Here is a 21,915-nt window from a genome sequence, read left to right as displayed (position 1 = left end):
CTGTCCAGAGGGCGGCTACAAAATTTGTCAGTGGTCTCTGTCGTAAAGCGTATGGGGACAAACTTAAGGGAAGGGAAATGGGACTTGATATACCGCCTTTCTGAGGTTTTTGCAACTACATTCAAAGTGGTTTACATATATTCAGGTACTTATTTTGTACCAGGGGCTATGGAGGGTTAATTGACTTGCCCAGAGTCACAAGGAGCTGCAGTGAGATCTGAACTCAGTTCCCCAGGATCAAAGTCCACTGCACTAACCACCAGGCTACTCCTCCACTCTCAATAAGTATACATTAGAAGAAAGGCAGGCGAGAGGGGATACAATGGACGTTTAAATACCTCTGTGGCAATTCAGAAGGCAAGATTAAAGCATTAGAGCAACTGATCCTACCTGAATCTTTAAAATGGGGTGATACTTTTGCTCACTGTCAGCTAAAACATTACATTGGGTCCTTAGATAAAGAAGCAGTGAAATTTGGCTTGGGCAAGAAGATTCAGGATCTGTTTATGGAGCTCGCAGAAGAGGCTCCCTCTATTTCCAGTATCCAGGGGCAGATATGGTCTCTGAGGCCAGGGGAAGAGCTAGTCCAGCTTAGGCAAAGATGGGAAGCAGATGTGGGGAAAAGCCTTGCTGATTGGGATATTGCTGCTCATATTAAGGGAATACCTAAATTGGTCAGTGGGGTGAGTTATCGCGAATGTGCTTTTCGAGTGGTACACAGGGCCTACTTTTACGCAGGTTCAACTATTTAGAGCGGGAGGGATCCATACACCTGTTCGTTTAAATGTAATATTTCTGAAAACACCTATTATCATGCATTTTGGGAATGCACACTTGTACGGCAGTTCTGGAGAAGAGTAGAGGGATTCTTATCCCTCATGTTGTCCGGCCAACTCCAAGGAACGTTTGTTCAACTGGTCCTGGGTTGTCCGGGATCATTTATGGGCCTGAAAGCGAATGAAAAACTACTCTGCTTTAAACTCTGCTCGCAAGGAAGTGTATCTTGCAGTCATGGACTTCTTCAGAACCCCCCTGAGTTTTGGCACTGGCGGAATCAAATACACCAATTAATGATGTGGGAGGTGAAAGAAGCCAAAGGCTCCTTCCAAAAGGAAAACTCGATTCCTAAAGATTTGGGGACCCTTTATAGATAATCTCACACACTGTGGTAGAAGTCTTGTATTTAATAAGCTATGATTGGCCAAAGCAGTAATGAGTGTTTGAGAATTGCAGCTTACACAGTGTTACCCATAAGGGAAGGGGGGGAAGGGAGGGAGAATGTGGAAGGGGGATAGGATAGTGGGGGGGGGGGGGCAGGGGAGTGACCAAGAACCCGTGGATTTCATGCTTAGTTGGGAAGATGGGGTAAAAGTTTGAAGACAATGTTATGTATACCCAGGCGCTAAGGTGTTGACTGCTAGCTACATGCCCTGTTTGTATCATGTGCCTCTTATGCACAGACTTTGTTTATTTTGTCTTCAATAAAATCGTTGAAAAATAAATACCTCTGTGGCATTAATGCACAGGAGGAGAGCCTCTTTCAAATAAGGAAAACTGCAATAAGAGGGCATAGGATGAAGTTAGGAGGTTATAGGCTCAGGCGTAATCTAATGAAGTACTTTTTTACTGAAAGGGTGGCGAACGTGTGGAATCACCTCATGATGGAGGTGTTGGAGATGAGGACTGTCTGAATTTCAGAAAGCATGGGAAAGGCATGTGGGATCTCTTAGGGAAAGGAGGAGATAGTGGTTGCTGTGGATGGGCAGACTGGTGGGCCATTTGACTGTTACCTGCCGACATGTTTTTCCATGTTTGTAATGACTTAATAGCCAGCAGCACAACAATTATTAGCTGGGTTCTACTTCAGAATGCATATTAAAAATAGCAGACAAAAACAAGGCTGTCGGGTTTCAGTCATCACACAGATACTGTCCTGCAATCTGGGTTAACCAGAGGCATCAGGGAGCTCTTGCCCACTTAACAGAATTAAGAGAAGAGGAAGAAAGCTGCTTTATTTTTACCATTTTTACTGGCTTAGTATTTTACGCAAGACAGGAAAGGAACCCTCACACCACCAGAGCAGTGCCCTGGAAGATCCCAGAGGACACCAGCTTATCTCCAGCCATCAGGAGACTCGCCATCTACAGAGTCCCATGTACAAGAGAGATCATCAAAATCATATGTGTTACTGTGAATATTAATCAAAGTGCTTGATGGAGTTGAGGAGATTGCATTGGGGAGTTCAAGCTTCTGCACTTGTAAATACGTTTACTGTTTGACTGAAGTATATCTGTAAAACAAACAACAAAAAAAGTGGTTCAGAGCAAATCTAGCGTGTAGTCTGTTATTCTAGGAGGGTGTGTGAACTTGTAACAGCCTTTTCAGCCTCCTGGATAAGTTTCCAGTCCTGGCTCGAGCCCCTAAAACAAAATATTGTGCACGTGGCCAGCTCTCGTGCTGTAGAGTGATCCTAAAAGGTCAGGGCTTAGATTAGTCTTTAAAAGCCTCAGATTTCTGGAGGCTGGAAGGACCCAATAGTGTTTTCTGCTCAGCCATTTCAGACCTGTATCATCATTCAGCAGAGCCCTTTCATTTTTTTTCCAGTTAATGTACAGCACTGGTCAGTAGCTTAGTGTAGATGTGTTATGTTGTTTTTCTTAAGAATAGGAAACATTTTAGTTCTTATGCTGCATGTATCCTGTCTAGTGTCTGTGTATGGTCCTTGACATCAGACTTCAGACATGGTTCTAGAAGACGTCACAGAGTTGTAAGTATTTATCATTTTTTCACAATATTTTGGGCACGTTATGTAAGTTAAGACAAAAAGGTTTGATTTTTGAGCTTTATAGTTTCCTAGTATTAAAGCAGTACTTGCAAAAATGATTTATTTAATGCATGAGGATTTTATAGAATTTTCTAATTTTTTTTTAAAATTATTTTCCGAATATCTATGTAAATAATTCCCACCTGTGAAGCTCACTCCATGCCAGACTGAAGCCCCCCTGATTAAGCCTGCCCTGCCCACCCCCAACATAATTCGCAACTCCAACGTTCTGAAGCTGACTCCATGGCTTCAGTGAAGGGACCAGGGTTCGTGGCTTCATCATGGTGAAGCCTTCCATCTCTGGCCCTCTGTCTCTGCCCCGCCCTCGCGTCACAACGTTATGACGTCGAGGGCGGGTTATCAGACCACAGGACACCTCCTCCAACGTTCGGAAGCTCACTGTGGCTTTGCTGAACTTCACAACACTCAGAGATAAAAACAAAACCTTTCAAAAAAGAACTCCGTTTTAAAGGTAACTTTTGCTACTACACAATGCTGGCTCTCAGCGCCCGACGGAGGGAGGGACGCTCTACAACTGGCAGGGAGAGGAGAAGGGACAGGGGGGGCCGGAACTGAGAGGGAGGGAGGGAGGGGGGAGGGCCACCCTGGAACTGGGAGGGAGGGAGGAACTCCCTGGAACTCGGAGGGAGGGGGGAGGGTCACCCTGGAACTGGGAGGTAGGGAGGCAGGTGGCCCGACTGTAGAACTGGGAGTCAGGGAGGGAAGAAGGGGGGGGACCACCCTGCAAATGAGAGGCACGGAGGGAGGGGGGCCACCCTGCAACTCGGAGGGAGGGGGGAAGGAGGGGGGCCCCCTGGAACTGGAAGGGAGGGCCACCCTAGAACTGGGAGGGGTGACGGCCACCCTATAACTAGGAGGGGGGACGGACAACCTGGAACTGAGAGGGACGGGGGGGGGGGGGGGGGGGAGAAATACCCTGGGACTGGGAGGGAGGGGGGCCCCCTGGAACTGGCAGGGAGGGGGGCCCCTGGCACACACTCTCATTTTTACACACACACACACTCTTTCTCACACAGACACAATCGCACCCACTGTCACTCTTGTCTGTCATACACTCACACATTCACTCCTCTATCACACACTCACTCTCGCACACACTCTGTAAAACTTACACACTCCAACGAAAACCTTGCTAGCGCCCGTTTCATTTGTGTCTGAAACGGGCCTTTTTTCCTAGTGAAAATATAAACTACACAAGCTCATAGAACAGAACATAATTAAAAATGAGTAAGAAACAGCCTGTGGGCTCTTACTGTCTATGTACAAAGTTTTTAAAGTCTAACCTGATATAGAATGCATAACATAAATAAAGGTTTCATGCTTTGTCTCCAGATCAGGCTAAGGGGTCCTTTTTACAAAGCGGCAGTAGAAAGTGGCCTTCGTGCGTCGTTACATGGGTCTTTCCTGCACCCTAAGGCCATTTCTACTGCAGCTGGAAAATAGCTAATTTTTCCCCTCCATTTCTGAATTAATGGCCATGAGCTATGGTTTTGTATAGCATATGGCCATTAACGAAAATTAGCTTGTGAGGCCTTACCACCACCTATTTTGTAGTTGGTAAGGGCTCATATGCCAGTCCTATGCTAATCAGTATGTGGCAGTGCTGACACGCTAAGTGCAGAAATGCCCACTTTCTGTCCCCTCAGCCAAAAAAAAAAAAAATATATATATATATATTTAGCACGTGGGTACTGCGTGCACATTTGAAACAGTAAGGGCTGACATGCTAACCTGGAGGTAATTGGGCAGCGTGTGGCAATGTGCCCGTGCTGCCCAATTACAGCTGGGAACACCTACTCTCCAACATCTCTTGTGCTAGAAAGTCAAAATTATTTTGTTGCATGTGGCAAACTCGGAACTACTACTACTGCTATTTAGGATTTCTATAGAGCTACAAAGCGTACGCAGCGCTGCACAAACATAGAAGAAAGACAGTCCCTGCTCAAAGAGCTTACAATCTAGTAGACAAAAAATAAAGCAAACAAATCAATTAAGGAATACTGCTGGGCGCCTGGGCGTACCTGGCGGTAGTGCAGTTTTGGCCCCTTAATCTTTACTTTTTTATTTTCTTGCACTTCTATAGTTGCTATAATCTTATGACAGAAATAGAATGGAAATCATTACAGGATAATAATTGCGAGAAACAGGTGAAAATAGAAACGCATTCTGTCCAACAAGAGGTACAAGGCACAGTTCCAAGGAATAGTGCTCGATTAGCAAGGAAAAATTTTGAAAGGTAGCTAAGCAGAGTGAAAATATAGCATTATGGATTAGATACATCAAGAAAGACAAAACCTGCAACCAACTGTGGTACGGATCACCAGCTACTAGTAAGCAAACTGAAGTTAAAGCTGAAGAGGAAAGTCATGAACATAGCAAACTTTGACTTTTTAAAACATATATTTATGAAATTGATTCAACATATTGGATACTAGTGACAGAATATTAGAAGAACTATATGAAGACATTCAAGAAAATTGTACTAGAAGAGAGTGAAAAGTCCACTGTGAAAGGTGAAAAAGTGAAAATGGTCAAAATGGATGATTAAAGAAACTCAAATTTGCTCAGAAACATAGAAAAGCTAAAGCCGCAGGAGAAAAAGGTAGTTGCAGAACATAGCCAGAATTTTGAACATGCCACAAGATGAGACAGAAGTACTACCACAGTGCATGCAAGGAAATAAAATCAGAAAGCATAAGAGGAAGAACAAAGCAGCTTTTCCTAAAGCTACAAGAGTTAGAGGAAATTCTAGCCTCGAATTGGGATGTTAGATGCTCAAGGATCCATGTTGAAGGATGCTGAAAAAAAAGAGAAAAGATGAAGAAAATTATATGAGGTCATCATACTGTAAAGATCAATTGGATCAACAGTCATTTCAGCTTGTGCCTTATGATCAGGAGTCAAGTCTGTTTCCCACACACTGTGCCTTGGCTTTTGAACCCACTCCTCTGGTGCTAGATGCCCAATACAATTTGGACAAAAAAATTTTTTTTTCACTGGCCTGTGCTGCCCCCACCCCACAAGCACTGTTTCAAAAGGGATTATGCTCCTGCTTCAAAAGCGTCCTATAGGGCAGAGTATATAAATAAATACCTAGTTACAGAAATAGAAAAAAATCCCTATTATGCACAGGTGTAGTCTCGTCGTATGCCTATGAACACACTGAATTTGTTCCCATCGTAGAACTATTCCACCTTAGTCGCTGTCAGAGACATAAAGGGCAATACCCTGGCCAGTGTTGATGCTACTCACTTACCTAGTACATTGCCACAGGCCCTCCTTGCAAGTGCTACATGTTAGTTTTGCACAGGGGAAAACTCCTCCCCCCCCTTCATTCTCCCTCCAGGGAGCCATATCAGCACTTCCAAAGGATACTGTCTTACCAGTGCCTACTCAGTAGGCACCCATTGCTTTGTAGTGTTTTCTGCCACAGCTCTGAATTGTGCTGCTTTTGTAATATTAACCCATTAGTGCCCAATGTTCCCATATGGGAATAAATCAATTTATTCCCATATGGCTTATTATGGGAACATTGGACACTAATGGGTTAAGCAGGTTCAGGACTCCCAACCTGCCATCCCACTTTTTTTTTCTAGACTGATCTGATGCGGGACAGTGATATATAAGCCTAAAAACACTCTTTGGGGGGGGGGGGGGGGGGGCATCTTTTTACAATTAAAAGCAAACATTTTTTAAAGATCCTAATTTTCCTTTCTGGAATAAGCAAAAAGGAAGGGTCTGACTAAAAGTACAACAATCTGGGTATTGGGCATCCTTTCAGACCAGATATGTACTTTGATTAGGAGGCCATCCCTCCACTAGTTAAAGCCTTAAACAGTGGGATGTAATTTAATCTGTACATCTTTTCAGCCTATGCTGCAATACTAGTCCTAAGGTATTTAATTGACCTATTGGCCTCTCAAAATGGAAAAGAAATCAGGTTACTTGAGCGTTATGTTCACCGCCGCTGCCTTTATTTTCTCTCCTCACATGCTATTCTTGACCCATTACAATCTGGTTTTCGCCCTCTCCACTCAACCGAAACTGCGCTTACTAAAGTCTCCAATGACCTATTACTGGCTAAATCCAGAGGTCAATATTCCATCCTCATTCTTCTTGATCTTTCCGCTGCTTTTGACACTGTCGATCACAGCATACTTCTCGATACCCTGTCCTCACTTGGATTCCAGGGCTCTGTCCTTTCCTGGTTCTCTTCCTACCTCTCCCTCCGCACCTTTAGTGTTCACTCTGGTGGATCCTCTTCTACTTCTATCCCTCTGCCTGTCGGCGTACCTCAGGGTTCTGTTCTTGGTCCCCTCCTCTTTTCTATCTACACTTCTTCCCTTGGTTCATTAATCTCATCCCATGGCTTTTCCTACCATCTCTATGCTGATGACTCCCAAATCTACCTTTCTACCCCTGGTATCTCACCTTGCATCCAAACCAAAGTTTCAGCGTGCTTGTCTGACATTGCTGCCTGGATGTCTCAACGCCACCTGAAATTAAATATGACCAAAACCGAACTTCTCATTTTCCCCCCCCAAACCCACCTCCCCGATCCCCCCCGTTTTCTATTTCTGTTGATGGCTCTCTCATTCTCCTTGTCTCCTCAGCTCGAAACCTTGGGGTCATCTTTGACTCTTCTCTCTCCTCCTCTGCTCATATCCAGCAGATCGCCAAGACCTGTCGTTTCTTTCTTTACAACATCCGTAAAATCCGCCCCTTTCTTTCCGAGCACTCTACCAAAACCCTCATCCACACCCTTGTCACCTCTCGTTTAGACTACTGCAATCTACTTCTTGCTGGCCTCCCACTTAGTCACCTCTCCCCTCTCCAGTCGGTTCAAAACTCTGCTGCCCGTCTCATCTTCCGCCAGGGTCGCTTTACTCATACTACCCCTCTCCTCAAGTCGCTTCACTGGCTCCCTATCCGTTTTCGCATCCTGTTCAAACTTCTTCTACTAACCTATAAATGTATTCACTCTGCTGCTCCCCAGTATCTCTCCACACTCGTCCTTCCCTACACCCCTTCCCATGCACTCCGCTCCATGGATAAATCCTTCTTATCTGTTCCCTTCTCCACTACTGCCAACTCCAGACTTCGCGCCTTCTGTCTCGCTGCACCCTACGCCTGGAATAAACTTCCTGAGCCCCTACGTCTTGCCCCATCCTTGGCCACCTTTAAATCTAGACTGAAAGCCCACCTCTTTAACATTGCTTTTGACTCGTAATCACCTGTAACCACTCGCCTCCACCTACCCTCCTCTCTTCCTTCCCGTTCACATTAATTGATTTGATTTGCTTACTTTATTTATTTTTTGTCTATTAGATTGTAAGCTCTTTGAGCAGGGACTGTCTTTCTTCTATGTTTGTGCAGCGCTGCGTATGCCTTGTAGCGCTATAGAAATGCTAAATAGTAGTAGTAGTAGGTTGCCGTACTAACTTTGTCTAATGTAATTTCAATAATTCTGATTTTGAAAGATTAATCTTAAACTCTGAAAACTTCATATCTCCCTCCATAGCATTCAGAGACTGCTGTGGGTTAACCATTCAAATCTCCTTCACTCTTTTATTAGCTCTTTTCCTTGCTGCCAGTGGCTCAAACACCAGAGCAAAAATCAACTTTGGTCCAAACCCAAGCTTCTTTAATGTAGCCTTCATGAATGCACACACTATGTGATTGATACCAAAATGGCTTTTGATTGTCAACAATACCAAGGGGACATCTTGTGCAGGAGGTAATGGGGCTGGGGCCGTTTGATAACAGTGATCATAATATAATCAGATTTGATATCTGCTTTGGAGTAAGTACACAGAGGAAATCCAATACGTTAGCATTTAACTTTCAAAAAAGAGACTATGATAAAATGAGAAGAATGAGGAGCAGCTGCGAAGGTCAAAAATTTACATCAGGTGTGGATGCTATTCAAAAATACCATCCTGGAAGCCCAGGCCAAATATATTCTGTGGTGTTTTTAAAAAGGAGGAAGGAAGACTAAATGACAGCCGGCATGGTTAAAAAGTGAGGTGAAAATGGAAGAAGGAACCGACTCAGAATAATAAGAAACAGCATAAGGAATGGCAAGTCAAATTCAAAGCGTTGATAAGCAAGGCAAAGAGAGATTTTGTGAAAAAGATTGTGTTAGATGCAGAAACACCATAGTGCAATTTTATTTTAGGTATATTAAAAGCATGAATCTGGCAAAAGAATCTGTTGACAGATGACCGATGGGTAAAAGGGTCAGTTAGGGAAGACAAAGCCATAGCAGAGAGATTAAATTAATTCTTTGCTTCGGTCTTCACTGAGGAAGATTTAGGAGAGGTACCAGTGCCAGAAATGGTATTCAAAGCTGACAATTCGGAGAAACTAAAGAAGAGATTTAATTTACATAGACACCATATGAAAAATGCTAGTACCAACCAGGATGTCACCTCTGTGGGGCAACACTTTACAAAACTAGAACACTAGAACACTAGTGATTTTATGGTAAGAATCCTAAAAGTTAACTTTAAAACAATACAGGAACGTAAGACCTTTGAAGTCAGAATGATTAAATATTTTGACACCCACCAGACAGGACTTAACAAATATCTGGGTTTTCTAGCCCATTATAAACCATAAAATTGTATTGCTTTGTCACCCTCTTATCTCCATGCATATCTCCCTGTCTCTCACCTAACCCACCCTCATCTTGTTAGACTGTCACTGAAATGCTTTGATGTTTCACTTATATTTACTGTCATCTACCAACATGTGCTTATTTCCGATCTGACAAAGAAGGGCTACCTTCGAAAGCTAATAAAAAAAAAATGTACTAAGTTATGTCCAATAAAAAAGGTATCATCTTATTTTCTTTTCCATGCTTTATTTCTAATGAGAAGCTAAATGAAATGTCTTTTCATCTGGAGGATGTAATGGCTCAATTTGACAAATTGAAGAGTAGCAAATCTCCTGGACTGGATGGTATTCATCCCAGAGTACTGATAGAATTGGAAAAATGAACTTGTGGAACTATTGTTAGTAATATGTCATTTCTCTTTAAAATCAAGCATGATACGGGAAGATTGGAGGGTGGCCAATATAACTCCAATTTTTTAAAAAGGTTCCAGAGGAGATCCGGTGCTGGACAAAATGGTAGAGACTATTGTAAACAGCAAAATTACAGAGCATATTCAAAAACATTGATTAATGAGACAAAGCAAATATGGATTTAGTGGAGGGGATACCTTGCCTCACCAATCTATTACATTTCTTTGAAGGAGTGAACAAACGTGGATAAAGGTGATTCGGTCGATATTGTGTATCTGGATTTTCAAAAATCGTTTGTAAGTACCTCATGAAAGACTCCAGAGAGTCATGGGATAGGAGATAGAAACCAGAGAGTAGGATTAAATGGTCAGTATTCTCAATGGTCCCAAGGGTCTGTGCTAGGGCCACTGCTTTTTAACATATTTATAAATGATCTAGAGATGGGAGTAACTAGTGAGGTAATTACATTTGCTGACGACACAAAGTTTATTCAAAGTTGTTAAATTGCAAGAGGATTGTGAAAAATTACAAGAGGACCTTACGAAATTGGGAGACTGGGCGACTAGGTATCTAAATGGCCGATGATGTTTAATGTGAGCAAGTGCAAAGTGATGCATGTGGGAAAGAGGAACCTGATCTATAGATAGGTAAGTCAAGGTTCCATGTTAGGAGTCACTGACCAGGAAAGGGATCGTGGTGTCATTGTTGATACGCTGAAACCCTCTGCTCAGTGTGCGGCAGCAGCTAAGAAAGCAAATAGAATGTTAGGTATTATTAGGAAAGAAATGGAAAACAAAAATGAGGACGTTATAATGCCTTTGTATTGCTCCATGGTACTACCGCACCTTGACTATTGTGTTCATTACTGGACTCCACATCTCAAAAAAGGTATTGTGGAATTAGAAAAGGTACAGAGAAGGACGATGAAAATGATAAAGGGGATGGAACGACTTCTCTATTAGGAAAGGCTAAAGCGGCTAGGGCTCTTCAGCTTAGAGAAAAGACGGGTAAGGGGAGATATGATAGAGGTCTATAAAATGAGTGGAGTGGAACGGGTAGACATGAATCGATTTGTTTACTCTTTCCAAAAATATTAGGACTAGGGGACACGCATTGAAGCTACAAAGTAGTAAATTTAAAATGAATCGGAGAAAAATTTTCTTCATTCAACATGTAATTAAACTCTGGAATTCGTTTCTAGAGACTGTAGTAAAAGCAGTTAGCTTAGTGGGGTTATGGCTTCCTAAAGGAAAAGTCCATAGACATTATTAAAATGGACTTGGGGAAAATCCACTACTTATTTCTGGGATAAACAGCATAAAATGTATTGTACTTGTGACCTGCATTGGCCACTGTTGGAATCAGGATGCTGGGATTGATGGACCTTTGGTGTGTCCCAGTATGGCAATATTTATGTACTTATGTAAATTCACTATTCTGCGTACATTGTCTCCAGTTATGCATACAAAAATGAACCAGGACTCATCCTCCTGTATTACTGCACTAATGAAATAAGTGCACAGGTAGGAACTGGCTTGTATCTTGACATGTGGGTTTAACAAAGATATTGGACGATAAGACTTTGCACATCATCAGGTCTTTAGTCTTTTTATGGATAACCGTGATTCCCGCTTCAGCCATTGAGTCTGCCAAGGCCTTAGTACATCTTCTTGTGACTCTGGGCAAGTCGCTTAACACTCCATTGCTCCAGGTACAAATAAGTACCTATATATACTATGTAAATGGCTTTGAGTGTAGTTGCAGAAACCACAGAAAGGCGGTAAATTAAATCCCATTCCCTTTACCTTCTTACATCCTTAGCAAGACACAGCCTCCAAAACTGAACACAGTACTCCAAGATTCTCAGATACTATTACCCCCAAGGGCCCTCTTCCTGTCTGCAGATCAGCTTCTCGCCTCCTAGCACATACGGCTCTGTTGGATTTCTACTCCAAGTGCATCACTCTGCATTTAGGTAGATCCCAGCCAGATCTTCGGCCTTCAGTTTTTGGCTCGCTTCTTTCTTGGATTGGACCCTATAGGACTTCCTGTTTAATTGTGAAGCCAAGAGCAAAAGGGTGCGTCCACCTATAGTATATGTTCTCTTCACACAATTTGGCTGTCGTCTTTCAAAAGGGTGCGTCCACCTATAGTATATGTTCTCTTCACACAATTTGGCTGTCGTCTTTTTAAGGTCCTGATTCTTGCGTAAGGTGGCTAAAGAGATCCTGAAATACCTTGAGTCCCACTTCATCCTTCCAGTGGTCTCTGCTTTAGCAGCAATCAGCTCTTTATCCTTAAAACTATTGAAGCACACAGTCATGTCCTTAGCAACATTTTGCATTGAGCTGCCCCATGCATAATAAGCACGATTGATCTTCCCCCTTAACCGAGTCTTGACTTCCCTTCTGGCCTGCCAGCAGTGCCCTCATTATATTCTGGACTACTTCTGCCCTGTTACTATACTCTTAATCTCTGGGACCACCCAGAAGCGGAAGTTGTATCTGCAGCTTCTGTTTTCCAAATATTCCATTTTGTGGTCTAGGCCCATATTTACATGCTGCATGTCCTTCAGCTAGTGCTTGAAACTAGCGATTGCCTGGGAGTGCTCCCCCACATACTCCTCAGCTGCTTCCATTTTTCTTGCCCAGGTTGTATTGTAGGTTTGGAGCCAAGCACTAACTCAGCCTGAACCGCCATCATTTTTAAAGTCCTGGAACCATTTTCGCATTTCTGACATTGCAGAGTGAGGGAGCCCGCCACCATCATGATCTTATCCTGGGTCTGTGGTTGGTCCCATGGCATCTGCCACTGTCCTCCTTCGTCAGTTCTTGGTGAGGCAGTGGGTTCCCTGCATATGAAAAGTTCTGCAGGTCTCTGTACCCAAACCTCTAGGTGGGCTTGTTTTATACTGGAGGGGGCGTGGTCAGAATAGAGAGCACAACTTTTGAATTTCACACTAGACTGACTGTAAGAAATATTCTATATTTTGATCCAGATATATTAAAAAGACCAAGCATTGAAATAGGTTGAAATACAGGCATGTTGACTTTCTGAAGAATATAGCCAGTGTTTGGTTTATTTTGGCAAAATGTGGAGCAATGTAGCATAAGCCTAGTGGCATGCTAAGTCGTAAGACATTAGGATGTGAGATCAGACCATAGGTTGTAGAGCCAGGCATCAGCTGATCCCAGAAAACAGATCTATTCCTTGTTGCTCACTTCTAGGGTTAAATGGTTTCCCCTGCTTCCCCTACTTCATGCACTAGTAATTTAGCACAGTATTGAGATGATGTACAATAGATTTTAGTGTAGCTAATGTTGAATTACTGTAGAAACTTGTAGTTTGTTCCCTATTGGCTAGATAGGCAGATTCTGGTATACACAGTTTCCGCAGGTGTTCTTTATGCTGGGTATCTGCTAGTCCTTAGTGCTCTCCCTCTGTTTAATCCAGAGCTTCCCAGACTGTGGGTTGCAACCTCAAATGGGGGTCACAAAACCTGCGTTTGAGATAGGTATGCTCTCCTTAGGTGCATCATTATTTTGCACCTTTGGAGGGGTCACTATTTAGCCATAACCATGGGATGCACTGGTTTAATCTAACTTTTGCTGAGGCTGTCTCTCTCTCCTTGCATTATTCTCTTTTCTCAGCAAAATGGATTGACAGCACTGCTCCCATCCTCCTTCCACTAGTCTAAATTCATACGTATGTTTGCTGTTTTTTGTTTTTGTTTTTTTGCGGGGGGGGGGGGGGGGGGGGCCTCCCTTCAACAGCTCAGAGAAACAAAACTGGGTCTTTGTGCTTCTTGCTGACAGTGTGATTGCCTGGTTGTTTTTACAGTCAGTTCAAAGACTGATTGACATATAAGACTCTTATGAGCCAGACTCCTTTTTATAGGAGTGAAACAGGTATATTGGAACAGCTTTTATCATAGAATTCAATTATCCTATACCTTTTGTTTACTATGAGTATCAGGTTTGTGAATCACTTTTCTGCTCTTCACTCCTGATAGCTTCTAGTTCTGTTCTCTTTGTACGAGTTGACTCTAGCTTGAATTGTTATTGAAGCCACTCCAATGGTGAGCTGGGTCCCAAGCGAATGCCACTTCTTTAAAATTAAGTGTTTGATTCCGTTGATTTTTGTTCTGTGATACCTGGTAATTCATACGACTTCTATATTATAAAATCCATGTCAGGTGTTCTGTTACTTGAAAACTAAGGAAAAAGTTGCAGTTACAAAATACAGCTGCAAGATTAATTTTTAAGTTGGGAAAATGTTATGAAGCTACTCTGCTTTTGAACAAATTACATTGACTTAAAAGTGGAATCTCATTATATATTTTAAGATAACCATAAAAAACATTTATAGACCATACAAACTAAGTCTGGAACCTGTGGGGCAGCTATTTCCAGTTAATAATTCTCGTTTGAGAAGTGGTTGGAGGTTAACCTTGGATTTTCCATTGATGAGAAATATTAGTCAAAAATCTATCTGGGAGCGATCTTTTGTTTTTCAGTGTATAAAAATTTGGAATACTATCCCAGTTCAGATTTGTCAAATTACATCATGCCTTCTTTTTCATAAGGTGCTTAAAACTTTTGTATTCAAGTCAACGATTGTAAATTATTGCTATGTAATCTACCTGATAAGATTGTTGTAAATTCCTTCAAATGTAATCTACTTTGCATCCTTTGGGCTAAAGGCTTAATATAAGTTATACAATACAACAAACACTTGTGACCATTTAACCTTGGGCTGAAGGAAATTTCTGTACAATTTTACTAATTTTACAGTTGATTATTATCATTAGATATCTGAAAAGCCGCTGCTGTTAACCTTCGTTTACTGTTTGATCACTTCTGCTTCTCGCTCTTTCTCATACTCACTCTAGTTTTGTTTATTTGATTAGTGAGATCACACCAGAAGGAAGAAGGATCACAAAACTGGATCAGATTTTGCTAAATGGCAATAACATTACTATGGTAAGTCATGTTTCTGAATGACACAGTAATAATTCAGACCTTATATTTACAGTTCTTTTATCTTGAAGGATACTATTGAAATGGGATATTTAGGGAAACAGTAATACATGAACAATTCTACCTCTTACACAATATGTTTGAGGGCACTCTGACAGGTACACCATAAAAAAGTGGAGAAAAAAAGACTTCAGAACAATCAGTTCCACCTCGTTTTTAAAGGACACACCTTAGATATAATGAGGGAACCGTTTGCAATCATATGTCTTCACAAAAAAAACTCCACATAAACTTTCAAAGGAGCACTGTCATGTGCCACCACAAACCTTGTAGGAGACTCAATTCACTTATCCAAGCTTGGAAAATGTACTTAGCTCAATATGCTGATGTCCTCGCCATTCAATGACAGGGAAGCCCTGTTTCGCTATTTCCTAGCTGCTTCAGGGGAATATTTTCTTTCTTTCTCCTCCAAGCATTTTTAATTTCCGTCCGTCTCCAAGACACCCTGGAACAGGAAATGGCTGACTGCTTCATTTTTCTCTTTGCACGTATATATACTCAGCGTCTGACGCAATGTCTTCATCATCCAATGAGACGATCACAAAAAAGCCTTCCATTCAATCGCCACATTTAAACCTCCCGGTATAACAGTCTTTAATTCAAATATCCAACGCTGCTCTCTCTGTCAAGAGGGGGAGCTATTTTAGGTCTAGTCCTTAATGGAATGCAGGGCATAGTATGAGAGGTAATTGTGTTGGGCCTGCTGGGAAACGGTGATCATAAGTGATCAAATTTTGATATCTGCAAAAGTGAAGTCACTAAGAAAATCTGCTGTAGCATCCATTTAATTTTTGAAAGGGTAACTACGATAGAATAAGGAAAATATTTAAAGAGAAGCTAAAAGGAGTGGCATGGACTTTCATCTCCGATACCAATGTACCCAACACCTTTTCAGTGCTAAAACCTGATTGTGAAAGATATAAAATATCATGAGAATCAAGATAATTTGTAAGCTGCTGTGTAACTAGTGCTTTCAGAACTTTAGCAAAAAGAGGAATTGATACTACTGGCCTATAATTAATTATTAACTGAAAAAGGAGATCCTGGCCTGATTTTTAAGGATAGGCGCAAGATTAATGTGACCCAGATAACCATGGTAATGACCCTGAACCAGACATAAATTCAGCCAATTTGTAAACCAAACTAAAAATGTTAGAGGAAAATCTGAGGAGGTAAGTAGGACAAATATCCAGTCTATAGTGAGAGGCTAAACAGCCTGAATGAAGTCCAGTATCTCTCATCAAGAATTCCTACCTTTTATTGGACCTGAGTCAGATATTCTGTTACTACCTCTAACTGTAGCGATGGTAATGCTGAGCGTATCTTTTCAATTTTAGATTTGAAAAATTCTGCCAGTTCCAGAGCTGAAGGCAAACAATAATTTCCTTGTTGTGTTATCTTCACTATGTCAGTTGATTCACAACTTTTAAACAGCATTTTTACATCTAAATCTTTAGTTTCAATCAGTTTAGAATAGTATTGCTTTGTGGTCTTTATAAAGTTGACTTGCCTTCTCTAATTTATTTTATCATTGGCTAGATTACTTTTTTGCCACACACTTCAACTTCCTACAACTTTAAGAATAGTGATAAACCAAGAGGGTAGTCTTATTTCTTTTCTTGACTTTCCTCTTCAAAAGAAAAACACCATCCAAAACCTGAGTACAAGACTTACACCAACTATCCCACTGTAAGAAAGGGTCCCTAATAATGTCATCTAAACAAACATCGATATTTTTCCAAAAATTGTCTCCATCGATTTTTTTTTATCTTGAGTAAAGTCTGACTGCTTTTATATTGGTGTTACCCTTATATTCAAATTTCAAATATAGTGTAAACTTTAATTTATAATTATGTGACCAAATAGCAGACTTCCAACTCCAGTCCTCAAATTTCCACCTAGTAAAATATAGGTCTAACTGATGACATTTTTTATGAGTAATACAGCTTTCCAACTTAACAAACTCTAAAGACTCTAAAAAAACAAAACAAAAAACATATGAGTAGCATGACTATCCACCTGTTCCAGATGTAAATTAATTTCCCCCACTAATGTACACCATTTAGAATTTAGAGCCTTGTTAGTGATAAACTCAAAATGATTGTTCTGCAGAAGACTAATTACCTGGGGGGGTGATAATACATTTCAGAATATCCTGTAATGAGCAATCTTCTACTGTAAATGAGACTCCTTCACGTTCTAACGATCTAAACGTTGTTTAATGACACTCAGGAAATCCCTGTAAACTACTGCATGGCTGCCACCCCACTCCAGTTTTCCAAGGGAACATGTAACACTTTGTAACCTACTGGACAGATCTCACAAATACTTGGATCATTTTTTGACTGGGACCAAGTTTCAGAGAGAAATACTAATCCTGGATGGTTATTACTTGCCCAGTCCCCAACAAGCTAGGTTTTATTACACGCCAATCTAACATTAAGATAGATGCAAGGGATAGGGAGATACTCCTCAGATCTGAAGTCCAGAAGTGGAACTCTTGCTAGATTTACAACCCTAGAACTCAATTGTTGGTGTGTTCTACTACCATATGTAGAGCATTTCTGGTACTTATCTTTCAGTGGGCCATGGGAACAAATAGGAGCAATCTATCAAAGCATCCTGATTTGTAATAAACCCTACCAGTACCTCTCTTTAACCAGTAGGATGGAGGAATTGTAGGTGTAGGCCATTCTACTTTAGATCCACTGTGGTTAGTCAAACTATTCCCAATTTAAAACAAATAGCAAATATATACCACAATAATTGATACATTTCCCCCCTCCAACTGTAAGCTCCAGTAGCATGAAATACAGTTAATTACAATACAAAAACTATAAAATTACATAAAATCTCAAAGCCAAAAACCATAAATACGCACCACAAATTGTGCACAAAAGGGCATGCCCCTTTGGCATGACACCTCAGGAATCGACTTTGTTTTATGTCACCACTGTTAGGCACTGAGCACCTCCCACAATGTTGCCAATGAAAAACCATCTGATGTTATGGAAAAAGTAATAAGTTCTGCTAGCTCAAATAACCAGTAGCAGTGGATAGTGGCTGGGAAAGCTGTTCTTTGTTATAACAAGCTGGATAAATAAAGTTAAAGTGGAAGAAGTGCTTGTGACTGTTTGGAGATATTGTACCAGTATGAAAGATTAACTCTTTTTTTTTTCCCCCCATCCTAAGGGCTAAGAAGAGGGACCCAAACAGCTTGTTTTGTGGTTCGAGAGTCATTTCCATATCAGAAGATGTGGTGGAGGTCACTCCTGATTCTTTTGTTCCTTCTGAGTACCAAAGAGCAGTTTTTTTGTTCGGACCCTAGTTAGAATCTTCACAACTTGGCAATGCTTAAATTGACCATAAAGAGCTATGTCCTGTGGTTAAAACCTTGACAAGTAGAGTCCATCACAGAAATCAAAAGGGTTTCATTATTGTGTTTAAATCTTGGAATTGGTCCAGAAACCTTTTGTCAATAAACATTTGTAATTGATCTACTGTGAGCTTTTCTAAAACTTTTGCGAAAAACTTAACAATTGGCCTAAAACACCCACCACCACTGGATCAGGTTTTGAATTTTTTAGTAAAGGTCCAACCACTGCGTGCTTTAATGAACATGGAACAATACCTTCCTTAAGAGATTTATTTACCGTAGTAATAGAGGGAACTATATTATCACCGAGAGACTTCATAATAACAGTAGAGCAAATTGAACAGTAGAACAACTCGTAGAATTATTCAGAGAATGAATGGCATTGGAAACCTAAGCAAAATTCTTCCATTGATTAGTGTTGTTGGTCAATTTTTGGTAAAGCAATAGTATCTAATGTAGCAACAATCTCAGTGACATTCTGTTGAAATCTGTCTGCAAGCCGTTGAAGTAGGCCATTTTTCAAGAGTGGATTGATGAGATGTCATTTTTGAAACTAGTAAACAATTATTTAGATCTAAAGGAAACGGATTCAGTTTTTGTATCAAAAAATCCCTTTATTTTGCTAAACATGGCTTTTTGGCACTCTCTTCAGTGTTAAAGATCTTTGCACGATTTCTTAAGATTTGTGTACTAAGATATTTTGAATATGTAATTGTGAGGTAGACCAGGGAACTTAATAATTACAGGGTGTCATGGGGAAAAAAATAGGACCCCATACATCGGAGCTTTAAAAATTCCAGGCGCGTATATAAATTTGTTCCTGACACCTTTTTTTGCCAGTTTAAAAGCATTTTTGGCTCATACTGCCACTGCCAAAGTAGGAAATTCCTCTTCTCTCTGCATCTGCCTGAGCCGTGCAAGGGAGAAACTCTCACACTGGTTTCAAATCTCACAAGACCAGCATGAGAGCATGCTGTAGGTGACTCAGGCTTGCACAGGAGAGGAAGTTCTTGTTACCAGTAGCAGCCATGGACAGCAGGGTAACGGGTAGCTCTGAGGGCTTGTGGGAAAGGAGGAGATGGGCACTAATGGGGTGGCAGCTGACTGCCTTTTTGGGGTACAGGCAGGGGAGGAGGGGAGAGCGGCTCCCTAGCTTGGTGTGGTACAAACTGAGGGGGTGGGTGGCTGCCTGCCTGGTTTGCTAGTGTTCAGATGAGGGGAGGCAGCTGATTGTCTTCTTGGTTGTTGACGACTAGATAGGGTGAGGAATATGGCTAGAGGTGGTTGATAAAAGGGAGGAGGAAGACAAGTGAGGTGGAATGAGCCAAAAAAGAGACTAGATGACCACAGGGCATGGAGAGTGATGATAGGACCAGGATAGAGAAAGAGAAAGTCTGGGTGACAATTGTTGGGGGGGAGGGGGGGGAGTGATGTGAAGAGAAGAGATAGTGAGTTGGACTGAGTGATGACTGGGTGGAGAGGGAGGTTGCTTACGTTTTCCCTTGTATAAGGAAGATGACAAACAGCCTTAGTAAATCAGACCCTGAAGGCGCTCCTTATTTCAGTGGAAAAAAATGGCGAGTCTTAGCCGCTGGCTCCTAAATCCCAATAAAATTTGTCAAGGCCTGCCTAACATTGTTTCAATATACTTTGCAATTAGTATTTAGTATGACCTTTGAAAATACATTAGTATGTTTGGTTTTTTTTCTTAGTTAAGTCTTTGACACCACTGAGCTGTTGGCTTCATTGAATTCTGGGGTAGTGCTCAGATTGTCCCGAATTTCAGAGAGAAGTTTCTGCTGCAATAGGATGTTTTGGAGTTAATTGGAAAATGTTGAGTCCCATTTTTTCTGGACACCTTGTATAACAGTAAAGGGACCAACCTGATCAAGAGTAGAAGACGAAGTAGAATCCCATATGAATGACGGTGTCAGGGAGTGTGTTTAAATTATGTTAAGAATATTCTTTTACATCATTTTTCACAAAACATTTTTTGTATTTTCCGTGTCCACAAACATTGTCTAGCATGTCACAATAGAAGAATGGTTGCTAAGAACCACTGTTCTAGAACATACTTTCACATATAGTAGGTTTGCTTCTGGATTATTGTGTTGAGTATCTTCATTATATCTCTATTTTGCCTATCCTCTGTGGTATATAAAATTTGATTTGGTAGGGCTTTTAATGACTACACTTTTCTGAACTGCTTGCATTCTGTCTATTCTGGAGGTGAGGCCTCTAGAATTTGACACAGTACTCCAGGTAATGTGGACGTGTACACCACCTTTTGCATTCTCTAATGTTTTTCAAACTCTGGCCACCACCACCATCTTATTACATACTCTCTTTACCATAAAATGATCAGATATTGTCACCCAGACCTTTTTCGTGGACATGAGTATCTCACCTCTTGTCTTCACCCATATACTCTTTTGGATTTCTGCACCCACTGTTTGACCAGGCATGGTCACCTCAGCTCAGTCCTGATTTTGCATTCAACTTAAAATGTCCATCTTCTCAAATCGGCACCAATTTATTCAGTTTGAAAAACTGCAGATAAATCTGTGATTGCGTTCAAAAAAATCTATAGCATATGTATACACAAGCCAAAGAGCTGGGTTTTTTTTTCTGATGCATTGTTTATTATCCTGTGTGGGATGTCTGAACAATTGTTTTCATGGTTTTTATTTTCCCATATGCACGGGGGCATTCTGTAGCTTAAATTATAGCTTGTGTGCTATAATTTGTAAAGTGTATTAACTTGTGTTCTTTGACTGCTGATCTACAATCTGTGATTCTTTTGACTGCCTACTGCTCTGTGTCCTCTTACACTTCATTTGTGACTTGTTATGGGATGGTGGCCTGTAATAGTAACACATTTCAATGACATCTTCAACGTGATGACATTAAGGTACCACACACACTTCTTTCTAGATGACGTGAAATAAATTCTCCACAAACATATGATTTCTTCTACCAAAAAAAGAAATCATTGGGGGGGAGGGGGATAAAGTGGTGGTTAGCTGAGATCTAGCATTGCCTACACAGTGAGCTGTGAGTCATTTTGAGAATGCTTTTGTTTTTCCAAATTTTGAAGAGCATGAAAGGGTTATGTAAAGGGTAATAAGACTTGATATGCTGCCTTTATGTGGTTCAACCAAAGCAATTTACATATATATTATACGCAGGTTTTGTTTCTGCTCTAGGTAACAACTCGAGACCTTTTTATTAGAGGTTTTTTTTTCGGGATTTCCAAAAAGGAGTTTGGCTGTTTTTTTGCAAGCCCGTGAGAATTTGTGCATCATGAATGTCAGTATTGCTGTGTTAACAAAGCCACTTGGCATACAAATATCTGCATTAAGGGTTTTATTATTTTGGCAGTAGTGGCATACTTAGGCAAGATGGTTTTGTATAGTTTTAGCAAATGTCTGATGAAATGTTCCCACCACTTGTGCTGTCGTGAGATTTTTCCATTCCATTTCCTATTATATTTGAAGGTATTGTCATAGATAGTGATGCATCTCGGCAGTGGAGAAAGTGAGTTATCCCTCACTTGAAGTTGGAAGACCAATATCAGGAAAACTGCCCTGTGCTTGTTTTCTAGCTCTTGAGGGCTACACCAGGGC

At 41.1% G+C, this 21,915-nt stretch overlaps 1 protein-coding gene across 1 annotated transcript in view; it reads left to right on the top strand.

Annotated features, from left to right (window-relative positions):
* LSM5 (LSM5 homolog, U6 small nuclear RNA and mRNA degradation associated) overlaps window positions 1–21,915 on the top strand; it is a 40,118-nt gene that overhangs the window by 9,871 nt on the left and 8,332 nt on the right. The window contains exons 3-4 of the mRNA XM_030204362.1: window positions 2,740–2,767; window positions 14,784–14,856. Of these exons, the coding sequence (XP_030060222.1) occupies window positions 2,740–2,767; window positions 14,784–14,856 (101 nt within the window). The remainder of the gene's footprint in view (window positions 1–2,739; window positions 2,768–14,783; window positions 14,857–21,915) is intronic.

Source organism: Microcaecilia unicolor, chromosome 1 (genome assembly GCF_901765095.1).
Source record: "Microcaecilia unicolor chromosome 1, aMicUni1.1, whole genome shotgun sequence".
In the NCBI taxonomy this organism is placed as follows: Eukaryota; Metazoa; Chordata; class Amphibia; order Gymnophiona; family Siphonopidae; genus Microcaecilia; species Microcaecilia unicolor.
Note: the sequence above shows the minus strand (reverse complement) of the source record. Positions and strands in the feature narration are given on the sequence as shown.